Source organism: Meriones unguiculatus, chromosome X (assembly GCF_030254825.1).
Source record: "Meriones unguiculatus strain TT.TT164.6M chromosome X, Bangor_MerUng_6.1, whole genome shotgun sequence".
Taxonomy (NCBI): Eukaryota; Metazoa; Chordata; class Mammalia; order Rodentia; family Muridae; genus Meriones; species Meriones unguiculatus.
The window spans coordinates 38,234,408-38,258,583 of NC_083369.1; the positions used below are offsets into that span (position 1 = coordinate 38,234,408).

A 24,176-nucleotide genomic window follows, 5' to 3' on the forward strand; every position below is an offset into this window, starting at 1 on the left:
CCTTCCTTCCTTCCTTCCTTCTTTCCTTTCTTCCTTCCCCCTTCCTTCTTCTTCCATGCCTCCTTTACTCCTTTTCTCCTTCCCTTCCTTTCCTATCCTTCCCTCCTCCATTCCTCCCTTTACTTTTCCCTCTCACCCTCCTTTTCTGTCTGCCCCTCTCTCATCCTTTCCGTCCTCCCCTTCCTCCTCCATTTCCTTTCCTCTTCCTTTTTGTGAGCCTTCCCTTTTCTCCATCCCCACCTACTTTTACCCCCTTGTTCCCACTACCCACCCTGCCTCTCCCCTCCTTCCCTGTCTCTTTCTCTGTATCTCTTTTCCTGTCTCTTACTGTCTCTCAGGTCCACAGCGTCTCATATTCTACACCAGTATTGCTGTCCTACTCAGGTCCTTGACTCCATGAAGCTTACCCCCTCAGGCAGGCTGGCAGAGAGCAGGTAAGAGCTAGACCTAACCCTCTCCCAATCCTTTCCCCTTCCAAACCAATATGCACTATCATTGCCAGACACCCCTCACCCCCACCCCTGCCCCATGTCCCTTAGTCCCCTGTATGACTGTGGAGTGGTTGTCTGAATGTGTGCGGAGAGTGTCTTGGGAGATCAGGTCCAGAGACTAAAGAAGACCTTTGGAATCTTTTTCTACTTTAGTCTTTTTAAAAGAAATCTATCCCTAGAGGCCTGCCTCCTGTAGCTGGGAGTGGTTGGTCTTGGAATATGTGGCATTTGAAGGATGTTCTGAAGTATGAATAGGAGTTTGCCACTTAGGAGGTAGCTTGTGGAAGGATGTTTAAGTATAGAGAAACCCCTTCCTACATTTTTTGGAGAACGAAATTATTTTCAAGTTAATCAGAAATACTATTTTGCATTTCTGGCTAAAATTCAACAAAAGGAAATATTAACAGCAACATCAAAATAGGGAGGCCCAGCAATATGATGTCTTATACCTTGGTCCCAGTACTCAGCAGACAGATCTCTGTGAGTTCAAAGTCAGTCTTATCTACACAGTAAGTTCAAGGCTAACTGGGACTACACAATGAGACACTGCCTCAATAAACAAACAAAACTAAACACCTTGCATTTAAAAGAAAGAATGGAATTTACATACTATTTAGAATAAATTAATTTATGAGACCATTACATCTTACAACATATGAGGAATGTCCATAGTATCTTGAGAGGAAAATCTATAGTCTTCAGCGTTTTATTTTTTGTGGTGCTGGGGATTGATCTTAGGGCCTCACAAGTGCTAAGCAAACACTCTATCACCGAGCTATATAGTCCCAGCTCTCTCACTGCTTTTATTAGAAACAAGATAGGTCAAATTACATGAACTAATTATTCCGTTTAAGAAGCTAGAAAAAGAACAACAAAAGAAAAACAGAATACACTAATTATTGTAGATGAAGCCCAAAATCAATGAAACAGAAAACAAAAGCTTTGTTCCTCTGGTAGATATGACTGTGGAAAAGGCAAAAAAAAGTAAGGAAAAATATTTTAAAAAAGATTTACCATAGATTCTGAGGAGATTTTTTAAAAGTTATAAGAAAATGCTGTGTGTGTGTGTGTGTGTGTGTGTGTGTGTGTGTGTGTTTATAACACGAGCACGTTTATACCAAGAAACACAAAAATGTAATTTAATTGGGTGGTTTTCTAGGAACATGTACATTACTGAAATTACCTACAAAAGGGCAAAAAAAAAAACTGAATAGGATGGAAAAGTAAGGAATAAATTGAAAAAATATTGGTCAATTTTTTTTCTCTTGAAAAATAATACCAGTTGTTTTTTCTGGAGGTTCTGAAAGTTCTAGCAAATCTCGCAAAGTTAGGTAATAGGAATAGATAACCATCTTCCCAGTTTTTCTGTTGCAAGGCTAGGTAGGTAACTGGTTGTTCAGTGACATACCTGCAGTCCCAGCTATTCACAAGGCTGAGGCAAGAATGCTGCATTAGCCCAGGAGTCTGAAGTCAATGAAGAGAGACCTTTTCTCAAAAACAAAACCAAATGGCGCTGGAGATATAGCTAGATGGAAGAACACAAAGCTCTAGGTTTAGATGCAGGGATTTGTACAAGTTAGACTGAGCTATGTCTGGGATTTCAGGCATGTGCACTATACCTGATGTAACAAATAATAGAATATTATCAAATAGAATCTGCTAGAGTAATAACATTATATCTTTTCTTGGCTCAGTGGCATAGGTTTATAATTCCAGCACTTGGAATGAAGATAGAGGTCAAAAGACAAAGGACTCAAGGTCAGATTTGGCAACATAGCAAGTTTAAACAGAATCTAGGCTATGTGAGTTAGGCAGAGAGAGAGAGAGAGAAAGAAAGAGAGAATCTTAAAAAAATGAAGGCTTCCTAGGAATGAAGGAATTGTTCAACATTAGGAACCCTGGGTGCTGGAGAAATGGCTCAGTGGTAAAGAAAAACTGGCTGCTCCTCCAGAGGACCTGGATTTGACTTCCCACACTCACATGGCAACTCACAATCTTTTGTAGACCTAGGGGGATGCAATGCCCTCTTTTGGCCTCTGCAGGTACCAGACATGCACTTGATGCACAGGCATACATGAAGTAAAACACCTATAGACATTAAAATAGTAATAATGATGATAAATGTTAGGAACTCTGCTATTGTAATTTATTACAGTGTTTCTCTTTTATAGGAAAGATCATTTAATAATTTTTATGGATGCTGGGGATGTTCTGATAAATTTACAGTATATTCTCTTGCTATAATGGAATAAGTTGTTACACAGCATAAGAAAACCAATACATGAAGCTAAGAATTATCAAAACTTCCTTAACTTTGTAATGGTTTGTTTTGATCAGAAAACAGAGAATATAACAATAAAGCACTTAAGACATCTTCATTACATTCAAGAACAAAGTAAGAATGATTGCTATCACTATTATTTGATGATTTTTGGAAAATTTAAAGTGGGATTTCTGCTATTATTTTTATTGAATTTGTTATTTGATGATTTCACACATGTATACATTTCATTCCAATTATTAACAATGATATTTAAAAAGAAATGAATAGTGCAAATATTAGAATGAATCATAGTTAGCATTATCTGAAGGTGATGTGATTGTTTAATTAGAGAATAAGTTGAAAGCTCTCTTCAACTGCCAAGAGAGCTTGAAATGCCAAGAAATTCCAGCATGTTAGATACATATAAGGCAAATATGTACCTAAAATATAGCATTTCTGAATACCAGTAGCATTTAATGAAATGACATAATAATTAAAGATACTTTTTCGCACACCTTTAATTCCATTATTCATGAAGCAGAGGCAGCCAGATTGCTGTGGGTTTGAGGCCAGCCTGGTCTACAGAGAAAGTTCCATGACAGCCAGGGCTGTTACACAGAGAAAGCCTGTCTTTAGAAAAAAAACATTTTTTAAAGAAAAAAATATTGGTCACAGTAGTAAAAAACAATTTATTAACTCCCTACAGATTTATTTATTTTCTTTATTATTGAGCAATTGTATTTTAAAGTTTGTTTAAATGAAAAATATATAATTAAGAATTTTTTGATAAAGAGGAATAATGTAGGAGACTTGCCTATTAAATGTACCCAAACCTTACCATAGAGCTCACATTAATGAACTGGAAAGATGGCGCAACAGTTAAGGGCATTGGTTGCTCCTGCAGAGAGCCTGGGTTCGATTCTTAGCACCTACATAGTAGTTCACAAGCATCCATCACTCCAGTTCTAGGGGATCTGATACCAACTCTGACCTCCCCATAAGCAGAAGGCATACACATGATGTGCAATACACATGAAATAATAAAATAAATGAATCTTAAAAAAATTAAAAAACTTCAGTAATCACAAGTATTATATCTTCCCAGAAATAGAGGAATAGATAAATGGAACAGACTGAGGAGTTTGGATGCAAATTCACATATTGAAATGGGAAATTTATTTGTGATGAAGAAGATGTTTCAGACCAGTAACACATAGGGTTACCAGAAGAAAATTTGGAATATCTTAATTATAATAATAAGATAGAGAAGGCCTTGCAATGGGAGACTTTGAAACCTTGAGTGATGCACACCTTTAATCCCAGCACTTGGGAGGCAGAAGCAAATGGATCTCTGTGAGTCTGAAGCCAGCCAGGTCTACAAAGTTAGTATGTAGGACAACCAGAGCTGCATAGTGAGACCCTTACTTTAAAAAACAACAACAAAAACAAATCCTAGAAGCCAAACCAACTATGATGGTGCAAGCCAGTATTGCCAGATACTCAGGAGGCTGAAACAGAAGGATTACTTGAAGTTAGGAGTTCAAGGCTAACAAGAGCAACATAGTGAGATCCTATAACTCTTCTCAAAAACAACAAAACAAAATAGAAGCCATAAAAAAGAGTAATATTTTTTCTTCATTAACATTTAAAAACTTCTGTGTGGAGAAAGATAATGTATGCAAGTTAAAGCACAAATAGCAAGGCTGTAGAAAACATCTTTACTGCATAGATGTCAGGTAGAATGTTGCTGTCACTGTCTAAATCTATACTGTCTCCTGGAAGTCAGGAAGAAAAAGATACCCAACCTATTTAAAATGGAGGATTAGGTTGGACATGGTAGCTTTTACCTATAATCCTACAATTCAGGAAGCTTAGACAAAAGGAACTATATATTCAAAACCAACCTGTGATACGTAGTGAGTTCCAGGACAGCTTGCACTGTGGAGTGAGATCCTGTCTCAAAAAAAGGAAAAATAAAATGTTGAAATAATATGATTTGATGATTCAACAACGAAATAGAAAATTACTTAATAAGTATGAATAGCCACTAACCTTATTACTTGTTAACAAACTGAAAGTGAAACCATAACAAACTGTTTTTAGCTATAAAAATTAAGAAAAGATCAGAAGGATTGTGAAGAACAGGACCTCTTAGATACCTTGATTAGAGTACAGATTAATACAGGCTTTTGTTTGTTTGTTTTATGGGGCTACATTTTCAGTTGCCAGGAGAATTTCTCTTTTTTCTTTTTGGATTTATGAGACAGGGTCTTGCTGTTAGCACCAGCTGGTCTGAAACGCTTGATTCTTCTGCTTCATCATTGTGAGTGCTAACATCACAGGTTTGTGAGAGTGAATATTATGAGCATGAGAATCTTGAATGTGCTCATTCTTCCAACCTGAGAACCATATCCTCGAGCAAGATTTTTCTCAGGGTTTACTGACATAGAAAGCTCAGCTTAGCTTTTTTTAAAATGCCCAATGCAAATTGCAAACATGAGCTCTTATTGTGCAACTCCTTATTAAATACCCTTGTAGACTATTACTCCTTAAAAAAAAACATTAATTTTACTTTTAATTATGTGGATTATGTGGGGGGGGGTATATGCACTGGAGTGCAGGTGTCTTTGTTGTTATTGTTGTTGTTTGTTTTGTTTTTTCAAGACGGGGGGTCTCATATAGCTCTGGCTGTCCTGGAACTCATGATGTAGACCAGGCTGCTTGCAGGTGTCTTTAGAGACCAAGAAGCATTGGATTCCCCTGGAAATGGAGATCCCAGAAGTTATGAGCTTCTGATATGGGTCGTAGGAGTTGAACGTAGGTCCTCTGAAAGAGCATGCTCTTAATGGATGAGCCATTTCTCCAGCCCTAAATATTACTCTTGACCAAGTCTTCTAAATTTTCTGTTAATTAATTTATTTTATGTGCATAGGTGTTTTGTTTGTATGTATATCTGTATGTCTGAGCACCACCAGCATGTCTGGTGCCCAGACATGAGGCCAGAAGAGGGCACCAGATGCATTGTAACTAGAGTTACAGATGATACGGGTTCTGAGAATTGGACCCAGGTCATCTGGAAGAGGAGGCAGTGCTCTTCACCATTGAACCATCTCTCCACCCCTATGACCACCTCTTCATTAAAAAGTTATATAATGATTTAAATAAACACAGAATTTATGAATAGCCTTTACCTTTAGCTAGTTTATACACTTGTTAAAGCAATGAAAATAACCTTTATCTTCACCTTAAGTAAAATATACATTGTTGGGACTGGAGAGGTGACTCAGTGGTTAAGTGCACGTGCTGCTTAATGGAATGGAGTATGTCTGGTCCTGCTTTCAGGGAGTTCTAGTCTAGCACGGAGAAAAAGAACATGGTGTACTTTGGAATGAGACTGACTTAGGCTGAGCTGGCTGCCAGTATATAGGCATGTAACTCCAACTGGCACCCAGGGAAGTCTTCCTATAGATGCCATTCACAATGAGTTGAAACAACAATTTTCTTTCATTCTCCTCCTTTATGAGGAATGGCCTTTTCTTTTTCACTCTTCCAAGCATGATGACCTCATTGAGGAAAAATAGTTGCATCAGTTTATTCAAGTTCAAGTTTTTCCATTTACTTCTCTGTGATGTAAGTAATGCTTACTTACCTCTTAGGGCTGTTTTAAGAATTGGAGATGATACATGTAAAACTGCAGGGTGACTGTCAACTCTAGAAGAGGAAAGATTACTCAGATCTTGTTTTCCTACCAATAAAGTGTGTAATACTGTCAATGTGTGAAGATGGTTCTGTAACAAAGGCTGGCCCTGACCATAGCAGGCAGGATTTTGGGAAACAGGAGAATGCATAAGGAGCGTGCCAGATGCCTGGCCTTGGCATGACTTATTTGGGAATTAGAAAAAAAGGTGCCCTTGGGAAATGAAACCCAGGTCCAGAGCTCTGGCCCTAGTTCTTGATCCTTTACTTTTGCTGATGCTCTCTTGTGATGCTCACAATCCAGAGCAGTAAGGCATGGTATGCCACTATTTACCTGAAGACCATGGCAATCTCTGTCCAAACTCTGCCACTTGAACAACTTCACATATCTTTTAACCCACTTTTTTTTTCTTTGTTGGAAAGAACAGAATACTACCAACAGCATCATGGATTTTATTAACTAAGGAGTAGATGACCCCATTCAAATGAATCCATTCAGAATTCCTATCACTAAGTACCTGAAACATAATCGGTACTCATTAGAGTTGTTATTGGTACTTATTTCAGTAGACACTTATAGAGTACTGCCTATGGAAGGTAATGGTTGTTGCCCTCCATGTATCCCCCAGTTAGTTGGAGGGTAGACTGTGAAGGCCTGTGACAGAAAAGAGCAAAAAGGGTAAAGGGTAGAGAATAGGAGCATAAAGGGAGGGATCATCCCTGTCTAGGGATGGCAAAAGGTAGACTCACCCTGAGTTCTGGGTCTTAAAGAAAAAATAAGAATTACCCAGATGGGTGAAGTACTGAAGAACATTCTAGATTTTTTTTTTTTAGATAGAACAAGAGAGTGGACTGTATGGCTCCCAGATAGGCTTCATGAGGCCCACAATCCTGAAAATGGATCAAAATGCTATATGTTTATTTAACTATGCATATATATTTATGAAGAAGATAGTTCACAATTTTCATTATATACATAAAGAGATGTAAGAAAGGTTGAAAGCCAAAATTGTTAGTAACAAAGTATCACATGAAGTAATCTGAAGAGTATAACTTGATAAAATTTGTGTTTTAGAAATGTCACATTACAGGCTGAAGAGATGGCTCAGAGGTTAAGAGTACTGGTTGCTCTCCCAGAGGTCCTGAGTTCAATTCCCAGCAACTACATGGTGGCTCACCACCATCTATAATGAGATCTGGTGCCCTCTTCTGATGTGCAGACACACATGCAGGCAGAACAGTGTGTACATAATAAATAAATAAATCTTAAAAAAACAATATCAGCAGTGAACTAGAATAATTAAAAAATAAATAAATGTCACATTACCAGTCAGTATGGAAAATGAATTGTAGGTAGACAAGATGACACATGCCTGTTATCTTAGCACTTGGGAGATGGAGGCAGGAGGATCAGGAGTATATGAAGAGTTAAGGTTCAGCCAGGGATACAGAAAACCTTGCCTACAAGAAGTGGATTGTATACATAAAGGCCAGTGTGAGGTCTGACTTCGGATTGGCATAGAAAAAGTAGTGTCAAAGCAAGGCTAGTTAGTACATCATGTGACCCTGATAGGCCCCATTCATTTAGAGGTGTTTTAATTTCAAAGTTTGGAATCTAAATCCTTTGAGAGTTGTTAATAAGATAGTTCCAATTCAAATGTTGGGTGATATAAACTGTTATAGATAGCAAAGGTGAGGGACTGGAGGACAGAAATGAGTAGATATTAACAGGATGCCAGAGAGCCAGTAATAGACCAATCTAGGGTAATAGTACAAGAAACAAGAACCTCAATCGATGCTCATCCATCACCCACAGTACTTGGTCTCATACCTAATTACTAACTTCCATCCTATCCCTTGTTCTTAGTGATCCCAAGTAACACCAAAGACACTTATTTTCTTGTGGATTAGAGACTGGGGAGGAGAGAGGAAGAGGGGGAGAGGTATTCCTTCTGAGTTCTGAGTCAGAAAAAAGTTTTCCAAAGAAAGTAACATCTAAGCTAGTTACTCAAGATCCATGATGATGTCAAGAGCTAAAGATAGCATGGCAGTGTTGGTGCATTCTTTCGGTCCCAGCATGGGGGAGTCAGAGGCAGGCAGACCTCTGAGTTTGAGGCTGACCTGTTCTACAGAGTGAGTTCCAGGACAGCCAAGGGTACCCATAAAAAACCCTGTCTCAAAACAAACAAACAAAAATGAGGTAAAAGGTAGAAGATGGAGGGTGTCTGAGTGTCTGCACAGAGTTTAGAGATAAGAAAGAGCAAATAAAAATATTAGTGGGGGCAGAAGTTAGACATGCCCCAAGCATGTCTGAGGGTATAGGCTTGTTATTTTTTTCAAGGGGGTAGACAGCTGGGGAACTTTGATAAGTTCTTGAATAGGAAAGTATTATTAAATTAATGTTTTAGAAGGGAGATTTGGGAGAAAATTGATGCAATCATCCAAGAGAAGAGAAACTAAGAAAGTGTCAGTGAGCATAGAGAAGAGGAAATGGACTGAGAAGTGACTGAGCAGAAGAAAGGACCAGAGACTTGGGCCATAAGGAAAGATGGAGGAAGACTGAGAATGGAGTTCCCAGTAAGTTGGAGTCTTGAGGCTTAGCAATGGATCCATATATTGCATGAATATTTACTAAAGTACTGTGCTGGGCATGCAAAATGGAGCGCTGAGCAAGAGAGATGCCTGTCCTGGTATAGTTTACTTTAGATAAGACAAATAATAAATAGCAGGATGTGTGTGGTGAAGAAGTAGAGGATGTTGGTGTGCCTTTTAAGGAGTTAAGTCTTTAATGATGAATTGTTGATCAGAAGCTTGAAGGAAGTCAGGCAGCAAAGCCGTGCACAAACTTAGATGATGCTCCAGACAGAAGATGGTGTGTGTGTTTGAAGAGCAGTAGGAAGGAGAATGTGATTTGGGAAAGGCTGAATAAGGGGCAAAAGGAGTAGAGGATGAGGTGCCAGCAGCTGATGCTATAAAGAAAGTTAGAGCTATTTAGGAGATAAAATGAGCAAGTTCTAGTGACTGATTTGCTAAGGAAGCAGGAAGAATCAAGCATATGTGTCCAATCTGCAAGCTGTAGGCCACATTTGGCCAATAATAGATATTGATTTGGTCTGACACAAAATCTTAAACTTACTTAAAACATTGTGAGACCTTTTGCACTTTTTCCTCATAACATGACTACAAAATTAGTCAGTATAAACTGTGGAGGTGACATCGTGTCAAAATGTCAAAATTGGACCTGTCTGATGGGGTAACTCCAAGGTGTGTTTTGGGCACAAATGACTAGGTGAATGGCAATAGCTTTCATTAAGGTGGGGAATGCAAGAGACAATGCTTTCCCTGATAAGGTTGTTGGAGGGGGACCCTCTGACATAGGAGAACTGTGCGGGCTGCCTTGTTGGAGCTGGCCTAGACCTAGCAGAAAGATCTGTGCTAGACAGAACCACACCTGAAGTTATAAAATTGAATGACAGCACTAAAGGGGAGTGAGACAATATGAGAGAAGAACTGGGTAAGAGGTACCAACATGAAGAATGCGCCCAAGAAGAGGTAGAAGGGTGGACCAGAGAAATAGAAGGAAAACCAACTGTGAGTAGGCTCACTAAGGAAGGGAGTGTCCTTGTTAAGAGTGTTCTACCTTGTGGCCAGGAGGAGATAAGTCCAGGGTAGGAGTGAATATATTGCTTTAACCATCAGGAAGTCATGGGCAACCTTCTTAAAAACATTTTCTATGCAGCAATGAGTGCAAGAGGCAGATTGCAGTGGGTTGAAGAACTCGTGGGAGGTACTGAAGTGGAGATGGCCAGTGTAGACAAATTTCTCAAGAAGCTTAGCTGTGAAGAAGAAAGAGGGACAGGGGGAGATGTGGTTTTGATTCACAGATGGGAAAGACTTGAGCTTCTATAAATGAAGACAGGAAGGAGGCAACAAAGACGAACAGTTGAGAATGTGGGAGATAGAAGGGATGGTTGCTGTGGATAAGAGAGCAGGCATAAACCCCAGAGCCCAGGTGGAAACTGGCCTCAAATAGTCTCAGGACCCCTCTTTCTCCCAGAGAGGGAATGTAGTGTTGGTAGTGGTCATGTAGGTGCATTGAGATTGGTAAAAGGAATGCTTCAGGATGTTGAAAGAAACTACTAAAGAACCTTGACCAAACACAGAAATGCTGGCGCCTCATAGAAGAAAAGAATACCTGTCTGGGAGCTAGGGAGGAACATTCTCATGAAGCAGCATTTGATCAGGCACATGAGACTCAGTATGAATAAAATCAGCAGAGGCATACAGGAGCAAAAAGGCTGGGGCATACAGATGAAATAATGAACTAGTTTGATGACAGTTGGGCCTAAGTGAGTATAACAATGTGGATACTACTGGCAATGGCAGCTGTAATAATGTTACCATGTGTTAAGCACCAGGCCTGTTCTGTGTTAGCTTTAGCATTTGTGGATTCACTTAGTCCTATCATACCTTACGGGATAGATAGTTCCCTATTTGGCAGATAAGGAAAGTGAGTCCCAGGCTCGTTAAGAAATGGATCCCAGCTCACTGAGCTGGTAGGTGGTGGAGCTGGTATTGAAACTGTTTGAGTCCATCTGTCCAGAAAAACCAAGTGAGACCATAGGATGAGGGAGCCTTTAGTGCCAACTTGGAGTGTTAATGTTATCTAGCAGACAATGAGAAGCCAACATGAGCGTGTGAGTAGAAGAGATTGGTGCTTAAAGTGAACCCTAGGGAGGCTAAAAATAAGGAGAAATGGGTTGCCAGAGAGAGAGAGTATGTGAGAGAGAGATAATCAGCAAGAGCCTGTCCTTGATAAGAGAGAAATGCACAGTGAGACTGGACTATCTTTCTTTCCTCATGACAACTTTAAAAATTATGGTGTTTTTATCCCGTTGTAGAGATGAGGAATGGGAAACTAAGGCTCAGGGCTTGAGAACTGGTTCATGTGATTTTGCTTATTCAGTGTGTGGAACAGTGTGTCAGAGGGATCTCCATGTTGGAGAAGGGTGTGTATGTGTGTATGTACGTGTATTAATGCGTGTACTTGTCTGTCAGGTGGACCACAGTGCCTTCCCCTGCTTGTCATCTTTCCTCCTCATCTCTTCCTGATCCTTTTCTCTCCTGGATTCCTTACTTCTTATGTTCTCTGAATTGAAGAGTCTGGGAATGGGATGTTGCCATTTCCTTGGCTGTCCCCAGAAGACCCACCTTCTCACTTGGGAAGCAACTGATCCCCTCCTAGCCCTACTGTCTATCCATATACTCCATGATACCGTCACCCCACTCCAGTGACTGTCATATGCAGCCTAGGCCCTTAGAAATAAGATTTTAAAACAATTAACAAAATCCCCATTGCTCTTGTTTCCATTGTGATTGTTTGCTAGGCATTTGATGTATATTCTAGCCCTTGCAACAGTCTTGGGAGTTGGTATCATTAGTCCCATTTTACAGATCAGGTAACAACTCCCAAGAGGGTTAATACAATGCTCAAGGGCACATAGCATGGAAGCACTTGTAAAGCCTGGGTTTAGGCCCAGGTCTTCCTCTCTTTTCTTTTCTTTCTTTTCCTCTCTTCTCCTCTTCTTTTCTTTCATTCTTTCTTCTTTTTTTGTGGTTCTAGGAGTGGAATCTAGGGCCTTGCTTATGATAGACAAGTGCTCTACCATTGGGCTATATCCCCAACCCATGAATCCAGGTCTTTTGCTTCTAATGCTGTGTATTTTCTGTACTGATTTCTAAGCATCTTGTTTTTTTGTTTGTTCATTTGTTTCTTTGTTTGTTTGCTTGTTTTTGCTGATATTGAGGAAATACAAATCTTTGTCCTATAAGGACATAATGGACTTCTAACACAAAACCTGGAAGGACTGAGTCTGAGACCTGAAGCTATAAGAACTCTGAATTAAATCCTGACTGTATTTTATGGCCAACTTATCTAACTTCTCTGAGATTAAGCATTGTTTCTAAAATGATGCTTTTGCAAAACTGTTGCAAGGGTTAGATGAGATGATCTATTCAAAGTTCTAGCATAAAACAAGTTGCTATTATTTATAGGAAAATTAAGGTCGGGCACCTATCAGAGTCAGAAATTGTGTTTCTATACTGTGAAGGTGACCCTAAGATTAAGTCTGGGTTGGGAGGGCTATTCCACAAGGGGACCAGACATAGGCTCCTTAGAGACTGAGTTGAATGTGGCCTTGGATAATGTGTCATACTGGCTTCCCCATCCTAGCCCAACCTCCCAGTTCTGGCCCTTCATGTATCTCCCCTTCTCTGCAAACTAATGTCTTTGCCTCTCTCTGTCACCCCTGCCTGTGGCCTCTACCCTGCCCTTCCTGGCCCCAGGGAAGAGGAGGAGGAGGAGGAAACTGAGGAAGAGGAAGAGGAAGACGCTCACCAGTTCTGCTGTCCGGCCTCCGAATGCAGTAGTCCCTCCTCTCGGTAACTGAGAGGACAAGGGCCATTTTCTATGCAGAAGCAAAAGCCTTAACCAGCCCCCACCCCTGCCTCTGTGGATCCCTCATGGGACCCTGCCCCCTGCTTCAGGAACCAGATGGGCAAGCATCATGCTCTTTCTTCCCCTACCTCCTTCTTGGAATTCCTCCCTACCCCTGCTGTCTCCCTTAGGCTCTAGCCCCTGAATTAAAGAGCTGGAGTCCTAGATTTTACTAAAATATGGGAGAAGCAGAGCTTGGAGCTTGAAGCTTGGAACCTGGACCCTCTTGCACCCGTATACCCACTTCCCAGGCACCCTGGAGCCTGTTACTACTGGAGAGGTCTCCAAATGACACCCCAAGGACCTACCTCTGTCCTCTGTGAGCACAAACAGAGATGCAGGGTGCCTAGGGCCCAGAGGACCAGACGGGAGCAGGAACCCAGCCTGCCTAGTTCTCTGTCACTCATTCCCTTGGTGTGGCCATAGCTGCCATTTTCTCCACTGCTTGAAGGCCTCACCTCATACCCTCTCCCCAACCCTATCACGCCCGTAGCGCTCTGTAAACATGATCAGGAGAAAAAGGCCTTTCAGCATGTGTGTTGCTATGTATAAAGAAATTTCCATCAATAAAAGCTGATCTCTTCTCTCTGTCTGATGTATGTTCCACCTCACCCCATCTCCCTCTCTCCATCCCCACCAGAACTCTGCCTTCTTTCCTATCCAGGGCTGGTAATGGGCTGGAAGACAGAGTAGGGTTTGATTTGTGGCTTATCATTGCCTAAAAGCCATTCAATAAATAAATGTATGAATGTCTCCCAACATGAACACACCTGTTACCTTCTCTAGTGCACTAGCCTGAGGCATCTTTGGAACTGGTTAATCTTGAACATGGCCCTCAACTTCTATGATACATAGTTTTCTCATCTGGAAAATGGGAAGGGTGGTTTGACCAGGGTCACTTAGAGTTCTTCCAGCTCTGACATTCTGAATCTGAGATGCTACCATTTTAAGAAGCTATAATTATGAACTTTGAAGATACAATGATTCTGGGACATAGTTCATGCAGTTCTGTGACTCCTCTCTCTACAGTGTTATGATACTTGGATCCCACAATCCTGTGATTTTTTAGATTTCATAATTCTACCATTAAAAATTCTGATGATATGATTGTAATATTCTGTGATATTAGGATTCCTTGATTCTGATACTGTAACTTTAGGATCTCTGAGAAGAAGCCCAACATGACTATAAACATCTTCTTGATCTGGCTGTAAGTTCTTTAAAGCAGGGATTCTCAACCTGTAGGTCATGACCCTTTTGGGAGTTCAAATGAGCCTTTCACAGGAGTTGCCTAAGACCATCTGCATATCACATATTTATATTATGTTTCATAACAATTGCAAAATTATAGTTATGAAGTAGCAACAAAAATAATTCTATAGTTGAGGGTCACCATAACATTAGAAACTATATTAAAGGGTCACAGCATTAGGAAGGTTGAGAACCACTGCTTTTAGGAGTACTGTTGGGAGAGAAGACAGTAGTCTTCATGACTTTGTGCTCCTCCTTCCATGATATGTTAGGAAATGAAATAGTGGATGGGGAGTGGTAGGATCCAGGAGGTCTTGCTATAGGAAGAAGGGTAAAAACTGGGTCTCAAGTATTATGAAAGATTTGATTAGATGGCAAGAGGTGAAAATACATTTCAGAGAATAGGGACCATATGGGGGAAAACCCACTGGCATGCTCCAGCATCAAGTTGGGGAATGGTGAGTAATTACTCTGTTCAAGTGTCTCTCCAAGATATGTGAGTCTAGGTGACCTGTGACTGGGAGAACATCATGTATACTTTATTTGAGTGGAAACAGAAGGAGGTGGGCGGGGGTTAGCTGAATGAAGGAAGACAAGTCAAGGACGGACAGTCATCCTGGGACTGTAAGAGTTCTAACTCCTGTTTGGCCAACTAAATTGGCTGGATCAAACAGAGAAGTGTGTGCTGTGGGAAGGGAGCAGATTTATATCCATTATGAGATAAAGATGCCTCCATGTGTCTGTACATCTGTATGCATGTGTGTGTGACAGGCTACAGAGGTCTCAGTACTGAGAGACTGTGTGAGCTCTTGTATATCTAAGGGAATGTGATGACGTGAAAGTGGGCATGAGGAATTCTGAGAATATGAGGTTTCTGCATGAGGTCTGGCTTTCTGTACCTGGAAGTCTCTATGTATGTGCCCAGGGAATTTAATCACAAGGGCAAAATATGGTTGACTTTTAAACATGGGGCTGTGGTTCTTAGGGTAACAGCTATCAGGCAGATGCTTACACACATACAGACATTATGATACCTGTGGAGTTAGGGTACAAGGTAGCTGAGTGAGGTATGCTAGGTCCTGACCTGGTATAATAGCTCCATGAAAGAGAATCATGCCAGGCCACTACTCTTGGAAAAGAGATATGGGGATCAAAAGTGGACAATGCATACTTCAAGACAGACTCACATGTTAACTGGTAGTAAAGGCCACCATAAGATGGGTGTGCATGAGACATAGAGGAGACCGTACTTGATCTTGTTGGTTTCTGGGAGGGTGAAAGTGAGTCAGAACTGACTTTTCTGGAGATTCTGCCTGCTCAGGGTCCACTAAATGAAGATGAGTTCATCTAGGCCAGTTAAGTCGACAGGTGAAAAGAAGAAAGGACAATTTGGACAAGAAAAATAAAGCAAGTCTTTTTGAGTGCAAGCCCAGAAAGGTGATGTATGAGCTTGCTATAGGGGAATTGCAAGTAGCCTGTTGTTGTTCCCTGTTTGGAACATTACAGAGCAGAGTGAGAGGCAATAGGAAGTGGTGAGGGTGGGGATGGCATGGGTCTCAAAGTGCTACTTCTGCCTAGAAGATAGGGAAATTTTCAACAGAAAGTCACTTTCACTCTCTGGGCTTCACTTGGATCAATGGGATTGGATGATTCTTAAAACTTGTTTGCAAAGTTAACTCCAACTCTGTGAACCTTCTGTACAAATCCATGAGTCATTGTTCTTAAGTGCAGGAGCTTTTCCCATCTAACTCCAGGCTTTCCTGCTTCTTCACTTACCACTCCACCAGGGGGCTATTCCATTGTGTGCCAGTATGGGAAGAAATGGAGAGATGAATAGTGCAAGGACTCCACTATGGAAGGGGACGGGAAGAGCATGAGCTTCCTATATAGATTTATTGTTTTGTGTATGTAGAGGTAGAGATTGAACCCAGAACCTGGAGATGCTAGGCAGATGCTCTGCCACTCAGCCATATTAGTAGCCTCGTGTGCTCAGATATGCTTTCTTCTGAGTCTTGGCTCCTCCACTACTTAGTTTGGAGACTTTTTGCAACTGAGTTCATCTCTCTGTGCCTTAGATTCCCACCTATGTTATAACTGCTTTGGGAATAAAAGTCACCCTTTGCACAGTTGCTAGGCGTAGTGAAAAGAATAAATAAGTTCCAACCAATATTGTTCTAGGGTTGCAAATGAGCAGATCCAGAATTCCAACCCAGGTCTTTTGGCTCCCAGAATCTTTTTTCCACTGTCTACCTGGTCAGCCCTCAGGAGTTAGCTATTAGCTAATCCAGGCTGGGTTTGGGATTGGACTGTCCATGGCACTGGTTGGACAGCCAAAACATAACATAACATAACAAAACAAAACAAAAACATCAGAAGAGCTGTCAGAGGCAGTGGCTGCTGCTCCTTAGTGTACCCTGCTACTCTTGCCAGCCCAGCCTTTTCCTTCTAGATCCTTAAAGCCTTTGGTTCTATCCACATACCTTTACCCCCTTATTTTCTTGTATCTCACTTCCAGTCCATTCCCTTTCCAACCTAACTTTTCATGGGGATAGTTTACAGCAACCTTCCTTTCCTCTTGCCCTCATCTTATGGTATCTATAGCAACAGCCTCCATTCATTTCCATGGCAACTGCATCTGATTCCCATTCCCTGCTGAATTCCTGGCTCCAGGCAGTACCGATAAAGAGAAGGAGGGAGAGAAGACCCCCCCCACAGTAAACAGTAGTAGCATCTGGGGAGGGTCAGTGCCCTACCATCTGTCATGGGCAGGCCCCCCTCAAGTCCCTAGAAGGCATTCTAACCTGCTTCCCCTCATCTTAGAGCCTTGGCTTACAAGATTTCTCTACTTTCATCTATCCTAGCTCTTCCTATGCAAAGCACAGTCCATGAGCTTCCTCTCCCAGGAAGAATTCAAGACAGCAGGAGGGCCAGTACAGGCTTTGAGTCTGAATCCCCATCATGCCAGTTGCTAGCTCTGTGACCTTTGTTAGTCATTTTCCCTCTTAGAGCTGTTTTCTTCCTCTGTAAAACAGGAATCCTAATTCCTCCTTTGTGTTTGCCATGAAGATTAAATAATGTGTGGAAAATGCCTGACACGGGGTAGGTGCATAGTTAAGTGCCAGTTTATTTTTATTCTGCTCAGCCACCCCCAAGCAGAAGGAATTTCTCTCCTTTACTCCCCCATCACTTCCTGTATTCCCCAGCCCTGATAGCTTTCTACTTTGTTCTGTGGTGTGGCATGGTTTATTTCCCCCTTCTGTGCTCTTATTTACCACTAAAGAATAGTCCAGCATGCAATGTGTATTTGTATCTACGTGTATTCATGTCTACATCATGTGACTGTGGATGTATATATTTCTTTCTAGATTTGTTAACCTTTGTATGTGTCTATGATGTTATATTTATCCACGTGTGTGTGTTTGGGGAGTTCCATGTGATTGGCCTGTTGCTAAAGTGTTGAGGGGTTCCACACCTCCAGCCCCAGATTCTTCAATATGTATGATAGCAGAAGCAACCCCTTAAGTAATCTCCTTTGTGTGTGTGTGTGTCCAGTCTCTCCAATGGGAGGCTGTGCTGCCACCCTACAATTCTTGCAACTGTGATTGCAGTCAAAATGGGTAAGTTCTCAAGAGAGGAATTACCAAGGAGTAAAGAGTCTGTAGCAGCACAGGGCTGGGAATAGGAGAGGCACTGAAATATCATTAGAGGGCAATCTGAGCTCTGAGTTTGCATCTTGGCTTTCTTACTTAATAAGCTATGTGTGGCCTTGAGTTACACTTATATTAACTCTTACCTCTTTTCACTATGAAGGAGGAAACAGTGCCTGTTGCAGGGAATTGCAAGGAGCAGGGATGAATGTAGAGTTGTACATAAAGGAGGGGTGTATATTTAAGGCAACATGTGTGAAGGAGGCAAGCAGGTGTGAAAGGGCACACCTGAACTAAATGTTGAAGTGTGAACAGAAGGTAGCCAGGTTTAGGTGTGGGATAGGGCTCAGGACAGGTAAGGAAGCTGGAAGCTGTTTTATTGACGATATTAGGTTACATCCCTCCTATGTTCATCTCAATCAGATCAAAAGTTTTTATGATAGGCTCAGTGCCCCTTGTGTTAGTCTGCTTTTTGTTGCTGTAATAAATCACAGGGCACAAGCAACTTGGCGGGGGGGGGGGGGAGGCTTTATTTCATGTTACACTTCCAGCTAACAGTTCATCATCAGGGAAGTCAGAGCAGGAACTCAGGACAGAAACCTGAAGGCAGGGACCATGCTGCTTGCTGGCTTGCTTTTCATGGCTTACTCTGCTTTCTTGTATACCCCAGGACCACCTTCCCAGGGTGGTACCATCCACAGTGGGCTGAGCCCTCCCTCATCAATTACTAACCAAGAAAATACCCACACACATGCCCACAAGCCAATCTAGTGGCTGAAGCTCCCCATTTCCAGGTGACTCTATCTTGTGTCAAGTTAACAAAAATTAACTAGTACAACTCTCATCACCTGTCTCATCCCTCTCATTACTGTCTCTTTTTCACTAACTTCTGACTTTACTATCTTTTAATTGATCTTTAAACATGAAGACTTGTTTTGTTGACTCGACTTTCTTGCCTTAATCACCTCCACAGCTCACTCCCTCATTTCCCTCAGGGTTCTGCCCCCATCCCAGGCTTTCCTGTACACCACATTTAAAATAGCACTTTTGCCTGGGTTCATGGCTCAGTTGTAAAGACCTTGCATAGCCTGCATAATTTTCTGAGTTCTACCCCTAGTCTGTCTCTGTCTCTAGCCCGCCTTTGCCTTTCTCTCTCTTAAACACACACACACACACCACACTTAAAATAGCACTCTTTGGCACTCTGCTTTATTTTCCGTCTTAACACTTATTTCTACTTGAAATGATAGCTTCCTTCCTTCCTTCCTTCCTTCCTTCCTTCCTTCCTTCCTTCCTTTCTTTCCTTCTTTCTTTCTTTCTTTCTTTCTTTCTTTCTTTCCTTCCTTCTTTCTTTCTTTCTTTCTTTCTTCCTTCCTTCCTTCCTTCCTTCCTTCCTTCCTTCCTTCCTTCCTTCCTTTCTTTCTTTCTTTCTTTCTTTCTTTCTTTCTTTCTTTCTTTCTTTCATTCTGGTATGTTTCCCTCACTATAATATCATCTTCCTGAAGAAATAATTTTGTGGCTTTGATTGTTATTGTATTCTCTGTGCTTAGTGCTGTGCCTGACACACAGGAAGTACTTGGCTGTTGTTTATTGAGTGAATTACGGAAAGCTGTGAAAAGGTTGGATGAGAAGGCAAGATGGGCTAATTTGTATGTTTCAACATTCTCTCTGTCCACAGCATAGAGAAGAGATTTGCAAATAAAACTGAAGTTTGTTGTAAAAAATTGGGTGAGAGTTCTATTAGATTAGCCATCAAGAACATTAACTGACTTCCTCAGGCCAGAAACACCTACTCTGGTCTAGGCTCTATACCCTGTGCCAGCCAGATAGGAGATTACCAAATTCTCTTCCTGTGCTGGGATACTGAGAGTCATGCACTCTTTGCCAAAGCTAATCTGTTCCAGAAAAAAGAGTCATGTGAAAAGATAGTAGTTCTGAGCAAGATCAGCAGTAATTTCTGTCAGATTGCAAGATTCAAGGGGGCATCCTCAATAAGGGCACATGCCTTGAATCTTAACAGAACTAGTGTGTGGAACATTTCAGATTGCACTAGAAGAAATGTTGGGGATAGCATTAGGAATAGATAAGTAGTTTGGGAGGTAGGGGCCTGAGGAACATTTCAGAGAAACAGAATCTGGGTAGAGTAAATTAGATTAAGGGGTTGCTTAATGATTGAGTCACACCGCCTGGATTTGAATCCTGCTTGATAGCTAACCTCTCTAGGCTTTGTTTTCTATATAAAATGAAGAAAGAGAACAACCTCATAGTGTTATTTAGAAAGAGCAACCAAGTTATTAAGTACAAACTGCTAAGAATGGTACCTAAATACTAAGTATTCTAGAAGCATTGTTTGTTGAACTTTTAGAGGCCTTCAATGCCAGAATGATTGAAAGTTGGACTAACTTGTAGGCAGTGAGAACTGTGGCTGTTTTGTGGATAGAAAAGATAGTTGATCAAAGCTGGGTTTGAAATGTGATGAAATGAAATGAGATGTTTGAGAGAATGCTGAGACAAGAGGGAGTGTCTTGAGGGAGACAAGAGGAGTGTCTTTGATGCTGGGCTGGGTCTAACCTGTGGAGGGTGGCATTGGGGCCTCTGAGGTCCAAGAAAAAGAAACTTTAGGGTGGAAAGCTGTCCTTCACTCTCCTTCTGAGTAGTGCTTGGGAGGGTGGAGGATGAACAGTGAGTGAGAGTTCCCTCAAGGGCAGAGCCCAGCTCTACTACCCCTGACCTCCAGCATGGAAGACTGACAGGCCCCAGCCAGCATAAGCTCTTGTGCTAGTAGTTAACCCCTCCCAACCCCCCAACACCCCCTCCCCAGTTTGCCATTGCCTTGTCCTCTGTCCTTTCTCAATAGAGACTGAGGAGTGGCCCTTTAATTCTTTTACTATCCAAGAGCCCCTCCAGCAAATACTACTTCCCCAATTTAAAAAAAAAAAAATCATTCTTTTAGTCCCAGCCATACCCATTCTCCCACAACCTCCTCCATGCCTCAGGCTTCCTGGTTCTCCCCACCTCTGTGCTTCTCAGCATGCCCTGGAGCTCTGCTGCCACCTGGGTTCCCTGGCAGCCCGGTTGCCATGGCACTGTGGGAGCAGATCTGGCAGAACAACAGCTCTAGATAACCCCAGCAGGCAAGACCTGGGACCCAGCTCCTGCTACCTTTCTGCTTGAGAACCCCCTGCCTTCCTCCCCTGAGCAAAGGAGGACATGAGGAGAAAAAGGAAGCTTCCCCGCAGGGCAGCTCTTTACCTGTGAGGATGCTGAATGGGAGGCACTTCCCACTGTGGCCCAGCCTGTGCCTTCACCCTGCCCTCTCACCAGCAGCAGCAGCAACACCAGCAGCAGCACTAACAGCAGCAGCAGCAGCAGCCGCAGCCGCAGCCACAGCCTGGGAACCCTGGGAACTGCCAGGCCTGGACTCCAGGCTGCTAAGGGCAGGGGCAGGGCACAGGGGCAGGGCTGGGTGGGGGAAGGGGAGAACCTGGATGGGCAGGAATCATCCAACATGACTGGGAGGGGCGATATGTCAACGGAACTGGTCTGGGGTAGTTCTGGGAATAGCACTACAAGGAAAATCACTGCATGGGGTTATGAGGGTCTAGAGCTGGGAGAAGTCTGGAGAGGGAACAACTAGGCCATCAGGGGAAGAAAGATGTGAGGCTGGAGCTACTAGGGACAGGAGTGGGTGACTAGGAATAAGGTTGTGACTGAATCAGATTGTGAGGGGCAGTGGGTTGTGAGAAGACACCCTTGAGGGACCAGTATCTCAGAATGGAATTACGGATAATGGAGCTCCAAAGGGAAGGGACTGAAATGCAATGAAGATAAATAAGGGCACTTGAGGGAAGAAACTGTGAAGGCTGTGAGGAGGCAGATCGAAGGTCTTTTAAATGTTGGGCTTCCTAGGAATCTGAGGAACTGGGAGAAGATGGGGTTGGGGGCAGGATCTAGTGTACTCACTCAGATAGGCCTAGCAAGCCTCTCTCCTGTTGCCACATCCTGGCTCATTTTATCTCATCTCCACAGTGTGGAGGGTGATACCCCAGGCAGTGACCTGAGCACAGCGGTTGATAGTCCTGGGAGCCAACCCCCCTACCGGCTGAGCCAGCTGCCCCCCACCAGCAGCCACATGGGTGGCCCCCCTGCTGGGGTGGGCCTTCCTTGGGCTCAGAGGGCACGCCTCCAGCCAGCCAGTGTCGCCTTGAGGAAGCAGGAGGAGGAGGAGATAAAGCGCTCCAAGGCCCTGTCAGACAGCTATGAACTCTCCACAGACCTGCAGGACAAGAAGGTGCAGAAGAGATGGCTCTGCTTGATAATGGGAGTGGGATACAGAAAAGGCCAAAGGGGGGGGAGGAGGTGGGGTGTGGCACTTGAGGGTGGTATTCAGGGAGGGACAGTAAGGCTGGATCTGGAGAAGACTGGCTCCAGGGCCCATCACTGTACAGGTGATTCACAACACACACTGCACATGCAATGAGTCTCCTGTTCACCCAGCAAACATTATTGAGCAAACATCTTGTCCAGAAGATGAATGAGACCTGCATCCAGCTTTCAAAGACATGCAATCTAAGGGGAGGGGAGGCACACAAATAACTTGACAAATTCACAGTATGGTGCAACACACTGTCTAGGGGTGGAAAAGAGAGAAAAGAGGGGAGGGATGGGGGGACAATACAAGATTTAAGAAACATAAAGCCTGGAAGGGTTATCAACACATTAGTTATTGCTATGCCAAAATGTTTGGACTATATGTGAATCCTCCCTCACCCTTCTCCCTTCTTTCCTTCCTTCCTGCTTTCCTCTGCTTTTCTGATTCTTTCTTCAACTTCCTACTCTTCATTACTGTTTCTTTTCTTTCTTTTTTTTTTTTTTTTTTGCTTCTCTAAGCTTTTTCTGACTTTAAATAATTCTTCTTGTATGTATCTTGTGAGTACAAATGAGAAAACACTGAGCACATAGCACATCATTATGTCCAGCAGTTAGTTGTGACTTAGATGGGATATGGTTGAAGACCAAGGCCATGAGGCTCTGGCAACTTTCTGAACTTGTTCCTCTGACAGGTGGAAATGCTGGAGAGGAAGTATGGGGGCTCCTTCCTGAGCCGCAGGGCTGCCAGGACCATCCAGACAGCCTTTCGCCAGTACCGTATGAATAAGAACTTTGAGCGGCTGCGCAGCTCAGCTTCAGAGAGCCGCATGTCCCGCCGCATCATCTTGTCCAACATGAGGATGCAGTTCTCTTTTGAAGAGTACGAGAAAGCACAGAACCCTGCATACTTCGAGGGCAAGCCTGCCTCGCTGGATGAGGGTGCCATGGCTGGTGCCCGGAGCCACCGGCTTGAACGGGGCCTCCCCTATGGAGGCTCCTGTGGTGGGGGCATCGATGGTGGTGGAAGTTCAGTTACCACATCTGGAGAGTTTTCTAATGACATCACAGAGCTCGAGGACTCCTTCTCCAAACAGGTCAGGAGCCCTGTAAGGGCCTTTTCTTCTCCATTCCTAGGCTCTGGCTGTTTTTACTGTCTTTTATTTATTTTCCAAACTGTACTACTAAGCACTTAATAGCAACAAATACCAGTGATTTTAACTGAGACTGATGAGAGAGAATTGTTAACATGAGAACAAAAATACAGCTGAGTGTATAATCAAAGTGCTGGGGAGACTGAGGTAGGAGCATTGGGGACACCTGTGTCAAAAAAAACACCAAAACACCCAAACAAACAAACAAACAAAAAGAACAAACCCAAGGGCAGGGATGTGCCTCAGTAGTAGAGCATTTGCGTAGCATGTGCCAGGTCCTGTGTTTCATCTCCAGCACTGTTACAACAAAACTACATTGCTAAAGCAAGCATGTTAGAACATGGGTGCATAGGGCCAAAGACCTAAGTTTGATTCCCCAAAACCCACCCTATGGAAGGAAGAACAGATTCTTTATTTTAAATGTTATTTTTATGTTGTGTATCTTTGTGTGCATGCCACATGTGTACAGGTGCCCAAGGAGGCCAGAAAATGATGTTCGGTCCCCTAGAGCTAGAGTTGAAGGCAGTTGTAAGGTATCATCTGGCATAGGTGCTGGGAACCAAACTCAGGTCCTCTGCAAAAGCAGTATATATTCTTAACCACTGAGCCATCTCTCTAGTCCTCAAAATTTGATTTATAAAAAGGATTGTTTAGTTTATTTTATATGTTTGGGTATTTTGCCTACATGTATATATGTGTACCCTGTGCATACCTGATACCTGTTGTATTCAAAAGAGGGCATCTAGTTCCATGAAACTAGAATTATGTATGATTGTGAGCCACCATGTGGGTGCTGGGAAGTGAACTTGG

General features: G+C 42.6%; 1 protein-coding gene across 9 annotated transcripts in view; it reads left to right on the forward strand.

The window, feature by feature from the left end:
* The window catches only part of Iqsec2 (IQ motif and Sec7 domain ArfGEF 2), an 85,886-nt gene that overhangs the window by 40,620 nt on the left and 21,090 nt on the right, over positions 1–24,176 (forward strand). For 4 of the 9 annotated variants that reach the window (XM_060375177.1, XM_060375179.1, XM_060375178.1 and 1 more), the window contains 3 exons: positions 339–434; positions 21,874–22,135; positions 22,908–23,309. In XM_060375177.1, the coding sequence (XP_060231160.1) occupies positions 339–434; positions 21,874–22,135; positions 22,908–23,309 (760 nt within the window). Of the gene's footprint in view, positions 1–338; positions 435–12,795; positions 13,531–21,873; positions 22,136–22,907; positions 23,310–24,176 lie in introns of those variants that run through there. The other 5 variants (XM_021664332.2, XM_060375180.1, XM_060375182.1 and 2 more) reach the window with 3 other exon arrangements.